At 46.5% G+C, this 15,135-nt stretch overlaps 1 protein-coding gene across 4 annotated transcripts in view; it reads right to left on the bottom strand.

Moving 5' to 3' along the window:
• Positions 1 to 495: 495 nt before the first annotated feature.
• Positions 496 to 15,135, bottom strand: part of TAMM41 (TAM41 mitochondrial translocator assembly and maintenance homolog) — a 69,580-nt gene continuing 54,940 nt past the window's right edge. For 3 of the 4 annotated variants that reach the window (XM_073009841.1, XM_007985251.3, XM_073009842.1), the window contains one exon: positions 12,992 to 13,127. In XM_073009841.1, the coding sequence (XP_072865942.1) occupies positions 13,103 to 13,127 (25 nt within the window). In that variant the 3' untranslated portion in view covers positions 12,992 to 13,102. Of the gene's footprint in view, positions 773 to 12,991; positions 13,128 to 15,135 lie in introns of those variants that run through there. The other variant, XM_038003555.2, reaches the window with a different exon arrangement.

Below are 15,135 nucleotides of genomic sequence, written 5' to 3'. Positions count from 1 at the left end.
ACTACATGATGTCAGGATTAATGTTTTCACCAACCAAGAAGCAGCATTGAAAAAGTTTCTAACAGCTTCATTGAGATATAATTTACATACCATAGAATTCAGCCGTTAAAAGTGTACAATTCAGCAGGCCGGGTGCAGTGGCTGATGCCTGTAATCCCAGGTGGATCACTTGCAATCCAGAGTTCGAGACCAGCCTGGCCAACATGGTGAAACTCTGTCTCTACTAAAAATACAAAAATTAGCCGGGTGTGGTGGCGGGCACCTGTAATCCCAGCTACTTGGGAGGCGGAGGCAGGAGAATGGCGTGAACCCAGGAGGTGGAGGCTGCAGTGAGCCGAGATCCTGCTACTGCACTCTAGCCTGGGTGAGGGAACGAGACGCCATCTCAAAAAACAAAAAAAGTGTAAATTCAGTATTTGTATTTATAGAGTTGCGCTGTCTTCATACAGTTTTAGAACACTCCCATTAACCTAAAAAGAAAACTTCCCAATTCTCACCTTCACTCCCAAGCCCCCCATTACCCACCTCCAGCCCTCAGCAGCCGCGAATCTACATCCTGCCTCAGTGTATCTGGCTATTCTGCCATTTCATGTAAGTGAAATCGTACAGTATGTGGCCTTTTGCGTGAGGCTTCTTCCGCTTGGCATCATGCTTTCCGGGCTCGTCCGGTCGTAGTCTGCATCAGTATTTCACTCTTTTTCATTGTCGGTTAACAGTCCATTGTCCAGTTCTTGTGTGGACATATATTTTCATTTCTCTTGGGTATATATACCTGGGAGTAGAATTTCTGGGTCACATGAGAACTCTATGGGGTTTTTTTTTTCATTTTTAGAGACAGGGTCTCTTTCTGTCGTCACCCAGGCTGGAGTGCAGTGGTGCGATCACAGCTCACTGCAGCCTCCAACTCCTAGGCTTGTTAAGTGATCCTCCCGCCTCAGCCTCTCAAGTAGCTGGGGCTACAGGCACACACACCAAACCCAGATCATTTTTAAATTTTTTGTAGACACAGGGTCTTGCTATGTTGCCCAGTCTCAAACTCCTGGACTCAAGCAATGGCCCGCCTCCGTGTCCTAGGAACTCTATATTTAACCACTTGAGGAACTGACAGTCTTCCTCGGCAACTGCCCCACTTCACATTCCCACTAGCAGCGCACGAGGGCTCCACTGTCTTCACGTCTTTGTAAAATAACACTTGCTTTTTTGTCCCTTTTCTTTTTTCTCCTTTAATCTCTTTTTTGGAAAAAACATCGGAAAATGCCTATGTGTCTTTTTTATTTAGCCTTCCTCATGGGTGTGAGGTGGTATCTCGCTCTGATTTGATTTGCATTTCCCTGACGATGAGTGATGTTGAGCACCTTCTCGTGTGTTTATTGGCCATTTGTATATCTTTTTTGGAGAAGTGTGTGTTCAGATCCTTTGCCTATTTTTAATATGGTTGTCTTTACATCCTAGTTATAAGCACCTTATCAGATACATTGATTTACAAATATTTTTTCCCATTCTTTAGGTTAGCCTTTCACTTTTTTGATGGTGTCTGCTCTGCCACGGTTTGGAGGTTTGTCCCCTCCAAAGCTAATATTGAAATTTGCTGCCCAGCATTGGAAATGGGGCCTAGTAGGAGGTGTTTGGGTCATGGGGGCAGATCCTAATGAATAGATTAATGCCCTCCCTCAGTGGTGAGTGCTCACTCTATTAGTTCCTGTGAGAGCCTGGCACCCACCTCTGCTGGCTGTCTCTCGGGCCATGTGATCTCTACACATGGGTTCCCCTTCCCCGTCTGCCATGAGTGGGGGCAGCGTGAGGCCCTCACCAGATGCAGATGCCCAATCTTGAACTTTCCAGCCATCAGAATCATGAGCCAAATAAACCTTTACTCTTTACAAATTAAAGGCAGAGCAAAGAGAGGAGGAGGAAGGCGCCAGGTCACGCAGGAAGGAAGAGTGAGAACTCCCTCACCCCACTGAGAATGGCGAAGCTCTTCATGAGGAGCCAGTCCCATGACCAACGCACCTCTCACCGGGCCCCACCTCCAACACTGAGGATTCAAGTTCAACATGAGATTTGGAGGGGACGAATGTCCCAACTGTACAGTCACCATCCATCTCCTGTGGGACCTGACCCTGCTCTCCGTGCTTTCCTCTGATTACCTCTCGGGTTTGTTTGTTCTCTTCGTGCTGGTGTCTGTTGTTGGTACGCCCTTGGCTCTCTTCTCTTTGTACTCCACAGACTTCCTGAGAGAACCTCATTCACTCCCACAGTGTCTTTAATCACCATCTATTAGCTACCAATGCTCACATTTCCATTTCCAGCTCCAGACCTGGGGAGCCAACTGTTTACTCAACATCTCCCACAGACATTCCAAATGCAGCATGTTCAGACCTGAATTCATCACCATCCGCCTGCTATCCACAAATATGTGCTCCTCCTGGATCCCCAGCTGAGGAAACAGGCACACCATTCTCCCATTTGTGCCAGCAGGAGCCTTGGCAAGCCCTTCTCCATAGTCAGTCATCAAGTTGTACTGAGTTCACTTCCTAGACATCACTTCAATCTGTCCCTTTTGGTCCATTCTCAGTGATCCTGCCCTGGACCACCATCATCTCTCAACTGGATGACTACAGTCTTCCCCTTTCTAGTCCATTCTCCATAGTGTAGCCACACTGATGTTTATAAAATGCAAATCCACTTTTGTCAGTCTCCAGCTCAAAAATTCCTGGCTGGCTCTCCATTGCTCTGGGGATAACAGTGAACAGACTAACAAGAATTGTAAGACCTTTCATGATCTGGCCTCAGTCATTTCTCCAGCCTCACAGTATATGTCTGGCACTTTATTCTTCTTGAGCTAACTTTAGTTCCCTCAACACACTGTGATCTCTTCATTTAGGGCTTTTGAATATCCACATTCCTATGTCTGGAATACTCTTCCTTCTCCTCTGGCTAACCCCTACTTGATCTTTTTTTTTTTTTTTTTTAAGATGCCATTCTCCTGCCTCAGCCTCCCGAGTAGCTGGGACTACAGGCGTCTGTCACCACGCCGGCTAATTTTTTGTATTTTTAGTAGAGACAGGGTTTCACCATGTTAGCCAGGATGGTCTCGATCCCCTGACCTCATGATCTGCCCGCCTCGGCCTCCCAAAGTACTGGGATTACAGGAGTGAGCCACTGCGCCTGGCCAACCCCTATTTGTTCTTAAAGTAACAGGCTGGACATCACTTGCTGCTTCCCTCCAGACTGGGAGAACACCAAGTGACTGAAAGACAGTTTAGTCAAGAGGTTAAGAGAGAGGACTTTGGAACCTGATGGCCCGGTTTTGGATTCAGGCTGCCCTGTTAGTTTTCTATGCCTCTGTTTCCTCATGCATATAATAGGGAATAATAAGAGTCCCTGTTACGTAAGGCTGTGGTGAGGATTACATGAATAAATATATAGAAAGTGCTTAGAAGAGTGCCTGGCACACTGTAATGGCTCAACCAGTTTGCTGTCACCTTGAGGTATCTCTATAGCACCTCACAGTTACCCCTATAATTAAGTACTTATCAGAGAAATCTAATTCACAATTTACTTTTCTGCACTGTAAGATCTTTCGAATTGGGACAACTCTCCAGGGCTCCAGCTCTTGGTATGCAGAAGGCATTTATTACATTTTTGTTAAATATTTGACTAAATCAATGAATGAATGAACTTCTGTTCACAGCACTGATTGCTTCTCACCTTGCATTATGAGGGTGGATTTTACCTTCTCTGTAAGCTCACTGAGGCAGCACCACAGCACAGTCATCTTGGCATATCCCATCTCCCCCAACCAACACTTCCTGGGAACATCTTATTCCTGTAATTCAACTAATACCAGCTGAACTAAAGCCTCCTCGCTGGGAATAGCCTTTAGACTTCTTCTGCTTTTCATCTGCCACATCCTGTCATCCTCTTCTATGTAACGCACCACAACCTGGAATTTCAGGGACTTTCTCATATCTGTAGCTCAGCTGTCACAGTAGGCCAGTTATCCAAGAAGGAGTTGGGGACAATGAAATTCAAGTTAGAGTTTGGAGCTAAATTTAGGCAGATGTCCTGCAGTGTTTGGAAAGAATGATGGGTTCAGACGTTTTGTTCTTCCTGATCTCAGAAATGCTACTGAAGCTCTTAGCCCTGTTATAATTTACCCATATGTGGGGTGGGTAGAACAGCATGCTGAAGCGAAAGGGGAATTAAGTAAAAAGTAAGAGACCCCGGTCAGGCGCGGTGGCTCACGCCTGCAATCCCAGCACTTTGGGAGGCCAAGGCTGGCAGATCACCTGAGGTCAGGAGTTCGAGAGCAGCCTCGCCAACACGGTGAAACCCCACATCTACTAAAAATACAAAAATTATCCGGGTGTGGTGGTGCACATCTGTAATCTCAGCTACTCAGGAGGCTGAGGCAGGAGAATTGCTTGAACCTGGGAGGTGGAGGTTGCAGTGAGCCAAGATCATACCACTGTACTCCAGCCTGGGTGAAAAAGTGAGACTCCATTTCAAAAATAAGAGACCCAGGTTTTCGTCCCGGCTGTCAACAAATTGATATGACCTTGGAAGTCACAGCCTGCCTGGGCTGACTCATCCCACCGGTAAGGTGAAGGAGTTTAGATGGTTTTTAAGTTGCTTATTAATTCTGACATATCATGCATGTATCATCTCTTCAGATGTAGCTCATTCTAGGAAGGAATATTCTATGGTCCCACTTCATCTCAGAAGGAACAGAAAAAAGAGAAACGACCCCAGGTGTCTTTAGCTGCATGGCCAGTGACGGCTGAGAATAATCACGGGTCAGATCACCTGGGTCCACACGGAGAGAGTAACTCTCATCTTGCAGGCATGGCCCAAAGATGGGGTGTGATACTGGAAAGTGAATGGATTTTTGAGTCATACAGAACTGAATTCAAACCCCACTATGGGGCTAGATTACCCTCTGTAATCCTATTTTCTTGGTTGTAAAAAATTTTTTTTAAAGTTGGGCCAGGTGTGGTGGCTCACGCCTGTAGTTCCGGCACTTTAAGAGGCCAAGGTGGACGGATCACTTGAGCCCAGTAGTTCAAGACCAGCCTAGGCAACATGGTGAAACCCCATCTCTACTAAAAACACAAAAAATTAGCCAGGGGTGGTGATGTCTGCCCATAGTCGCAGTTACTTGGGAGGCTAAGCTGGGAGGACAGCCTGAGCCCAGGAAGTCACGGCTGCAGTAAGCTGAGCTCATGCTACTACACTCTGGCCTGGGTGACAGAATGAGACCCTGTCTCAAAAAAAAAAAAAAAAAAAGTGGCATGTATCTATGTTGTAGGAGTAGGATAAGGCTTAAGTCAGGCTGTTTATGTATCACACCTTCCATAAATCATAGGCCTTCTGTAAATCTTAGGCTTTCTCCATTTTTATACTATCTACTAGGTCAAAGTACTTTCACAGATACTGGCCTGTGCCTGTGAAACTTTAGTTTACTACTTTACTCCTCACCACATGGTTGGAGCTTGGGGCATGGACCTTTCTGTGGGTTCAAGAAGTTCAGTGATTTTTTGGTGGGACAGAGTGCCTGGGTCGATGAGCAGCTGCCCTTAGTCTAATGCAGTGTGTCTGATGAGATTCAGTCCTGTGTGTCCTCTAGCTCACTGAGGGTGTTTTGGAGGGACAGGGCTCAGGTGGGACTTGGGGCCTGAAGCCTCACTGTCATGGAGAGCCTCAAAGGAGTAAGGATCCATGATTCAGCTGGAGCTGCAAGCCAGGCCTCTGGCCATGGAGACCCTCAGCAACCCCGAGGGTGCTGGAGAAGAGCTTCTCCTTCCTAAAGTCCTGCTCATGTGCCAGAGTATAAAAGAATCTCACTGAGCACATGGCTATTTTGGCTCTCATGTGGGGGTCACTTGGGCTTTGATATTATAGTTGTGATCAGAGGCAGCTCATCAGTGTTGGGTTCTCTTGCATTTATGGTTTTGCCAAACCACTTTTTCTCCAGTCTCCCAGGGACTGATGATTTTGGAGCACAGTGAGAAAACTCAACCATCAGCTTCAAACATCACCTGGCTCAACCATAAAGCCCAACATCACCTGGCTGATCTGTGACGGAGCTGACCTGGGGGGTCTGACCACGTGCCTTTGGTCACCAAATCCAAAGCTTTTTCCAGGTCACCTGGCTAACAAAGGGAAATGTTCTGATTAGAAGCCAGGGCAAAGCAACCTGGAGACAAGCTCTGTCTTAGGAATCACACTTTTCACGAGATAGTTGTAAATTCTGAAACAGTGTTTGAAGGAATTCTAGCCACAAATCAGGATGATGTCATTTGCCAGGCATTGTTTAGTCAACTGGTTATTTTTATGAGTATAAGATTCATAACTCCAAGAGACAGTTATCAAATAGCAGTAATATCAACAATAACAGCTACCATTTACTGAGCACCTGTCGTGTGCTCAGCTGTGGGATGGTATAGAGAAACACCTGTCTGTGGTGACTGAGCAGTGGTTAAGAGCACTGAGACTGGATTCAGACCATTCAAACAGGGGCTTGAATCCTGGTTCTACCCCTTAACTAGCTGTGTGACTCTGGACAAGTTACTTAACCTCTTTGAGCCTGTTTCCTGATTTGTAAAGTTAGAATAATAATAGTACTTGCCTTATTGGGTTGTGTAAAGATGAATGAGTTAATACAAGAAACATTGCTCCGAATAGTAGGCACTGTCAAATTCTCACTGCTCAAAATGTAAAACGTGGAGCCAAGTTTAATAAAAGTTAAAGACTACAACAACCCAATACAGACAGGACCCATAGGGACAGCTTCAGTAGTGGAGATCTGGGCCCCAACCAGGTAAGGAACTCTGCCCAAATGAAGTACAGGCTGAGGGAAATAGGAACACCGAATGGGTAAAAGGAGAAAGATGCCGTATCTACTGTGATATCATAACCTTTTTAAAAAATGAAACAGTGGCTCATGCCTGTAATTCCGGCACTTTGGGAGGCCGAGGAGGGCAGATCACTTGAGTTCAGGAGTTCGAGACCAGCCTAGTCAACATGGTGAAACCCTGTCTCTACTAACAATACAAAAAATTAGCCAGGTGTGGTGGTGTGAGCCTGTAATCCCAGCTACTCAGGGGGCTGAGGTGGGAGAATCGCTGGAACCTGGGAGGTGGAGGTTGCAGTGAGCCAAGATCATGCCACTGCACTCCAGTCTGGGCAACAGAGTAAGACTCTGTCTCAAAAACCAAATCAAACCAAACCAAAACCAAAACAAAAAAGGTAGGCATATTTTCTTCCTTGCGTGGTAATGTGTATATACACACTCAGACAGGCACGCGGGTGTCTTTAACCCCTTCCCTTCACCTATTTTCTATAAGGAGAGTGGGTGGTGGTTAACATTATAAGCTAGTTTCTAAATTATACAATATCCAGTTGGGATTCTAATTAAAAGAGGCATTAACATCACCCAGAGATGAATACAGTAACTGTAGGGACTTGGTTTGCTCTTTCCTGCCAGAAAAGTGAGAACATTTTCTCTCTCTTTTTTTTTTTTTTGGTTTTTGAGGAGAAGGAGTCTTGCTGTGTCCCCCAGGCTGGAGTGCAGTGGCATAATCATGGCTCACTGCAACTTCCGCCTTCTGGGTTCAAGTGATTCTCCTGCCTCAGCCTCCCAAATAGCTAGGATTACAGGTGCCTGCCACCACCCCTGGCTCATTCGAGAACATTTTCTTTTGTACAAAGGATAGCTGCATCATGGTGGGTGGAAGCAGGAAGCTGCTGCTGGTGTATGGAAATTTACATATGATTGAAGGGTGGATCTGGATGCTGTCACCACAGGCAGGTGTTTCTCTGGCAAGCTCAGCCATTCCTCTGTACTCCACTCTCTACTGCTGGGGTAGGAGTCTGCAAACTGTTGCCCAGGCTTTCTCACCACTGGCTTTCTATTAGGTTTTGCTGATTGGAGACCATAGTGCCAGACCAGAAGGTAGGAGGAACAGAAGTTCCTGGGTTTGATTCCAACTGCAGCAGCAGTTACTGGTGGTTGTCAAGCAGCATCTGGTTTTGGTTTTTGTTTTGTTTTGTTTTGAGATGGAGTCTTGCTCTGTCACCAGGCTGGAGTGCAGTGGCGCAATCTTAGCTCACTGCAACCTCCGCCTCCCTGGTTCAAGTGATTCTCCTGCCTCAGCCTCCCAAGTAGCTGGGACTACAGGCACGCGCCACCATGCCCAGCTAATTTTTGTATTTTTAGTAGAGACGGGGTTTCACCATGTTAGCCAGGATGGTCTCGATCTCTTGACCTCGTGATCCACCTACCTTGGCCTCCCAAAGTGCTGGGATTACAGGCGTGAGCCACCGCGCCCAGACTGTTGTTTTTTCAGTCAGAGTCTCACTCTCTCGCCTGGGCTGGAGTGCAGTAGCGTGATCTCCGCTCACTGCAGCCTTGATCTCCTGGGGTTCAGGTGATTCTTCCATCTCAGCCTCCCAAGTAGCTGGGACCACGGGTGCGCACCACTAATTTTTTGTTTACTTTTTGTAGAGATGAGGTCTCACTATGTTGCCCAGGCTGGCCTCAAACTCCTGAACTCAAGCAATTTGCCCACCTTGGCCTCCCAAAGTGTTGTGATTACAGGCGTTAGCCACCGTGCCTGGCCCAAGTGGCATCTGGGCAGTGGTGGTGACTCTGGCAGCTCTAGCAGTGACAAGGGCATAAGTTTTCAGAGGACTTGTACACAGTATCTAATGCTGTGTACAAGTCTTCTGAAAACTTAATGACTTTAATCTTTTTGAGAGACAGGGTCTCACTCTGGTGCCCAGGCTGGTGTGGGCTTGTAGGTTCCAGCCTGGGGATGTCAGCAGCTTCCTGATGCACAGCTTCTCTGCACATCATCCCTTCTTCCTCCTCCAGTGTACCCCTTTCTTTTTTGTTTGCCAGCCCTCCCAACATCTTTGTAACAAATTTCCTATATTAAATTCCTTCTATTTACTTTATTATTATTTTTTGAGACAGAATCTCGCTCTGTCACTCAGGCTGGAATGCAGTGGCACAATCTTGGCTCACTGCAACCTCCACCTCCCAGGTTCAAGCAATTCTCCTGCCTCAGCCTCTCGAGTAGCTGGGATTACAGGCGTGTGACACCATGCCAGGGTAATTTTTGTATTTTTAGTAGAGATGGGGTTTTACCATGTTGTCCAGGCTGGTCTCGAACTCCTGACCTCATGATCCACCCACCTCAGCCTCCCAAAGCGCTGGGATTATAAGCGTGAGCCACTGTGGCCAGCCCCTTCTATTTATTATACTTAGAGTTGTTTCCATTTTTCTTGACTAGGTTGTGCAGTGGCATAATCACAGCTCACTGCAGCCTCAACCTTCTAGGCTCAAGCAATCCTCCCACCTCAACCTCCTGAGTAGCTGGGGATACAGGTGTGTGCTACCACATTTTAAAGTTTTTGTAGAGATGTGGAGGTCTCACTATGTTGCCTAAGCTGGTCTCGAACTCCTGGGCTCAAGCGATTCTCCCACCTCAGCCTCCCAAAGTGCTGGGATGACACATGTGAGCCACCACGCCTGGACAACTCAATGACTTTAAATGACAATGATCATTTTCTTATTCTCCCTCAGACTTCCAAAAGCTGACTGGGCTTGGCTAGGCAGGTCCTGTTGGGCTCTCTTGTTCTGTCACAATCAGAGTGGCTGGGGTTGGAGCTATTTTAAAGCCTTGCTCACTCACTTGTCTGGCAACTGATGCTAGACATCAGTCAGAACACCTACATGTGGCCTCTCCCAGTGGCCTGGGCACCCTCTCAACATGGCGGCTGGGTTCCAAGCCAAGTGTCCTGAGAGAGAGCTGGGTGGAAGTTGTGTCACCTTTTAGGACCTAGCCTTGGAAGTCACAGAGATCTCATCTGTTATATTCTATCTATGAGAAGCAAGTCACTAAGGCCTGCCCATATTCAAGGAGGGAAAATGAATGCTACCGCTAGGAGGAGGGCCAAAGAATTTGTGAATGTATTTTGAAACCGCTATAGGGAACATCTCCAGCAACACAGCAGCAGGTGTGGGCTTGTAACTTCCAGTACAGGGCTGCTAACAGCATCCTGATGTGCAGATTCTCCGCACATCATCCCTTCTTCCTCCTCCAGGGTACCCCTTCTTTTTTGTTTCCCAGGCCTCCCAACATCTTTGTAACAAATTCCCTACATTAAATTCCTTCTATTTGATATACTTAGGGTTGTTTCCATTTTCTTGGCTAGACTGACTAATATATGAGGGACTATCCCATGCCATCTAAACTCACCATCTGAACTGCATAGCAGAGATACTATCATGACGTGCCAAGAACCACGTTAGGTGATCTACATGTTATGTCATTTAATTCTAACACCAAACCTGACACATGGGTATAAGAATACCTACATCGTGGACATAGAAACTGAGTTTCAGAAAGGTTAAGCAACTTGACCAAGGACACAGCTGGAAAGAGTTGAGAACCAACGCTAGGTGTGACACCAAAATACATTTCTTTCTTGGGCCTTCTGGAATGAGAAGAGCTACTTACTCCCGAAGAGTTCCACTTTCCTCAGAGAAAGTCTTACCTCTCCTCCTCATATGCCTTTTTGACGAATCACTTAAATTGAGGAAAAGGAAGAATACATCTACAGGCAGTGGAACACAAAGACACAAGTATTTATCATTTGTGAAAGCTGCAGGCTGTGTTAGAAAAGGCACTACACCAGAGTCTGGAGGCCAAGGTTCAAGCCCCAGCAATGTTACTCACATATATTCCCAAAGTATCTACTTTGGGAATATAAAAAGCTCTATCAGATACAGAGGACAGAAGTTAAAATAAAATAAAATAAAGCCAGATTATAGTGGGTCTTGAATAGGCCGAGGAAAAATTCTTATCACACATAACCAGTGCAGAATCCATTTTGTCGCCAAGGCTGGAATACAGTGGCACAATCACAGGTCACTGCAGCCTTGACCTCCTGGGCTCAAGTGATCCTCCCTCCCAAGTGGCTGGGACCACAGTCATGCGCCACCACATCTAGCTAATTATTAAGAAACTTTTTGTAGTGATATGCTCTCGCTATGTTGCCCAGGCTGCTCTTGAATTCCTGGGCTCAAGCAACTCTCCAGCCTTAGCCTTCCGAAGTGCTGGGATTCCAAGCATAAGCCACCTTGCCCAGTCTACTTTGCGTTCTTAAGGAAAAGACTTACACAAATAAACAAAAAGGCTTATAGAAGAAAATAACAGGCCAAGCGCAGTGGCTCACGCCTGTAATCTCAGCACTTTGGGAGGCTGAGGCGGGTGGATCACCTGAGGTCAGGAGTTCAAGACCAGTCTGGCCAACATGATGAAACCCTGTCTCTACTAAAAATAGAAAAAATTAGCTGGGCGTGGTGGCGGGCACCTGTAATCCCAGCTACTTGGGAGGCTGAAGCAGGAGAATCGCTTGAACCCAGGAGGCGGAGGTTGCAGTGAGCCAAGATCACGCCACTGCATTTCAGCCTGGGTAACAAGAGCGAAACTCCATCTCAAAAAAAAAAAAAGAAGAAAAGAAAAAGAAAACAATAACAAAACCAATAATACAAAGGAACCACAGCAGCAACAATCATTTGCTCAATGCTAGGCACAGGCACTACCCTACGCGTTCTACAGGTTCGTGAGTGCACAGACCAGCACAACTCGAAGAGGTTTGTAATGTTATTTCCATCTCACAGACGGTAAAACTATTCAGAGGCTCAATAACTTGCCCAAAACCACATAGCTGGTCAGTAGTGGGGATGAGATGTAACTCAGTTTGGCTGAATCTGAAGTCTGCACTCTTCACTATGCCATGGGTTGGAATGAGCTGAATCCAATAGTAAACAAAAAATAAGTAGACAAGGGATTGTTCAAATGTACAAGAGACCCTACAGGACTGCACCAGAATACTTGGCAATGGAAATACAGAGTGTGAGGCGGGACAAAGACAATTTGAAGGAAAAAAACACAAGCTGAGGTTCAATCAAATAGATTCACATGGCTTGTAAGGTGGATGAGGTGGGAAGAGGCGGTTGCTTCCCAACAGCCCTTCCTCCTCAATTGCCCATTTAAGTATCTACTCCTTCTCTGAAGCCTGTGAGCCCGAGGGGAGGGAAGTTACCTCTTGGGCTGAGGCTGGTGGCTCAGGCCTGAGCCTATCAGCTTAGTTCCATTCTTTGTCCATTTACGGGCTCTGGGATGGGCGTGTCACCCAATCAGCGTCCATGAAACCAAACAGAGGCTTGCTAGGGGCTGTTGGGAAGGTTTCCTGCTTTTCTAAGAGGCCATCTGAAAGGAGTCTTCTCTGTGGCTCCCAGTTGTGATTTGGAAGCACATAGCCCTTGAAGCTGCTCTCATGACAGAATAAAACCAGCCTCAGCACGATGCTAACACTGCAGAGGGCAGAGGGCAGAGAGATGGAGAGAAACTGGGGCGCATGATTCTGTCCTTTGCTGTTCAAGGCACTCTGTGGTGGGCTTCCTGTTGCCCAAATACGTCCTAACTGTTACAATAAGGTAGGCTCTGCAAGATGTCTGTCCCAGGCTCCTTACCCAAGTCACTCCCATACACTTTAGTGGAGAACAAAGAAAAACACAAAAAGCCTAGATCCAGGGAAATGTTGATGTGACACTTGCAAGTCCTTGCTGGAAAAAAAACAAGTGAACAGGATGGAGACTAGAGACATAACAAGCCAGGCAGAGAAAGCCATGCTTCCCCACCCTGTACGTTTCCTGGGCTGCGTGTTCACAGCATACATGCAATTTGTCATATCTGACTCTCATGTACCTACAGAATGCAGGCCACAGGCAAAGCTATTCTGCAGGACCCACGTGGCTTTGAACATGCAGAGGGTTCTTTTCTTCTGATGCTAAGCCTTCTAACATATTTGGGTCCCAACTGGGTACATGTCTGATGCATACATTTAAAAAACCAAGTATTATACAAACCAGTGTATTTCGAATTCAAGCAATGGGTCAAAGTAACAAACACTGTTCTGTCAAAAAGGATCACTTTATTCATCTATACATAACATATATAAAAGTAAGCAAAATCAGGATGTTTTCCTCAGCCACCCTTTCCACATTTTGTGCAGTTTTAGTGAACTATAAATCACTGACTTCTTCATGCCTAAAAGAGAAAAGATGAGAAAGTAAGAAAATGGAGGCTTGTTGAGAAGATGCTCAGTTTCAGTGACATCCTGAGCAGAGACGTGTCTCTGGAAGAGGGCAGTGAGGGCTGGCCAGTGGCTCTAGGAGACCAGGGTGCTGAAAGTGATGAAAGGTCACTGTCATCAGTGTAGGGGGAAATGATTCTGATTTCAGCATTTTCCGATTTAGGGATATGGATGCCAACGGTTCCTAAGTTATTGGGATAAGTGATCCTTTTGAGTTATGAACATATTGGCAACCTCTGAATTTAGCTCTTTCAAAAAGGCAGGACAAGGATAAGACTCTGTATGCCAGTGGGTCCCCGTTCTCTCTCTCTCAGGCCTAAATTCCAATCCCCAGCTCACGGTCTCTCTGCCACTGTGAAAGCCACCTGTCTGCCTATGACAAATGCTGTTCCCATCACTTTCTGCCTCGCTGACTTGGAACCCCTGTTTAGATGTCTTCTCTAGGAAGTGCTTCCCTAGACCCACAGGGTGGCCCCACAGCATCTGTGCTCACTCGACACACTGTGCAGTACGTGTGGGCTGATTCTCCCACGCCTCTGCCCGGACTGGGAGCTTCCTGAGGACAGGGACCTTGTCCTGTTCACCTAGGCGGCCCTGTCACCTAGTACAGGACCCAGAACACAGCAGGTGCTCTGTAAAAGCTTTCGAAATGACAGGACAAATGTGCCTCATTTGGACAGCTGGCCCCCTAGCACCTCCATCTACTTAGTCACGAGTGTGTGATGAAACTGGAGAAAGGCTCTCCGGCGGCATAGGGGAAAGAAGTAAAATGGGATAAAATAAATGGGTGTTATTTGTCAGATCTAAGAGTACCCTATTTGTGGAAGCTATTATGGACTCGACTTCCTTTGTGTTGAGGGTGAGATCATTCAGTTTGTGTTTCAGGGTGTGGCCCAAAGATACGAACAGTCTTTTTCACTGTGAGACACAAAAAACTGTGATCTGTGCTATGTGTGTGAAGTGCACACCTCTGGCAGTGCACTTTGGTGAGCGTGCTGACAAGGTAACAGGTTTCGCTCTGGACATGCCTAGCACTGGGTTTGAGTGATGGCTTGAAAATATCTGGCCCTATTACCTGTAAACCGCCTAGTCCACTTAGAGCCTTGGAAAAGATGACTGCAGACAGTGGCAGGGGAGCAGTAAAATCATTAATGAATACTTCTAGATACTCTAGCTTCGTCTGTCTAACAGTTGACTACTTGCAAACCAACATAACCTAGCCAACGAACTCAGAGTTCCTTTCCCTGCCTCCACCCCTTTAAATTTTCTCCCTGGAGCAACCACTCTGGTAAACCCCACCCACTTGAGCATTGAGACTAGAAGCTTATTACATAAGGTGCTTTTTAAAATTCCAGCCAGAACCAACCAAAAGACCAAGCGGAATACAGGTAGTTGTACATGGAAAGGTTCATAGAGCAACCCCAGGGCACTGAGTCACAGCTAGAGGAGGATGCATGGGCCATAATTCCCAGCTCAACTTCAAAAAGAGTTCCTTGGAGCTTAAACATTTAAGGTAAATACATAAAGTAGAAGAGTGTCACCATGTAGTCATTTTTTTTTGCTGCTAGTGGACAGAAATCTCCCTTGACTAAAACATTCTCCCTTTTATGGTTCTGCCAGTGAGACATTTTCAGAAAGACTGCAGCAGGGAAATCTGTTAGAAGGAGCACTAGAATCGGAGTCAAGAGACCTGGACTCTAGTCCCAGGTGGGCCACAAACTAACGGTGGCCATTGCCTGGGCCTCAGTTTCCTTATCTGTAAAATGACGGTTGGAACAGATGAGGGGTTCTCTAACAAGGGGTCCATAGATAAGTCTGAGTGTCTGTGAACTCCCTAACGCTGCAGGAAAATCTGCTGTGTGTGTGCATATGTGCACTTCTGTGCAGGGCATCCAGAGTTCTAGTCAGATTTTCAGAGGGATCCTGGACTTGCAAAAGGCTAAGAACCAACAGATAAGAATG

The sequence above is a fragment of the Chlorocebus sabaeus genome, chromosome 22 (genome assembly GCF_047675955.1).
Source record: "Chlorocebus sabaeus isolate Y175 chromosome 22, mChlSab1.0.hap1, whole genome shotgun sequence".
Taxonomy (NCBI): domain Eukaryota; kingdom Metazoa; phylum Chordata; class Mammalia; order Primates; family Cercopithecidae; genus Chlorocebus; species Chlorocebus sabaeus.
This window is presented reverse-complemented; position numbering and strand designations above follow the sequence as displayed.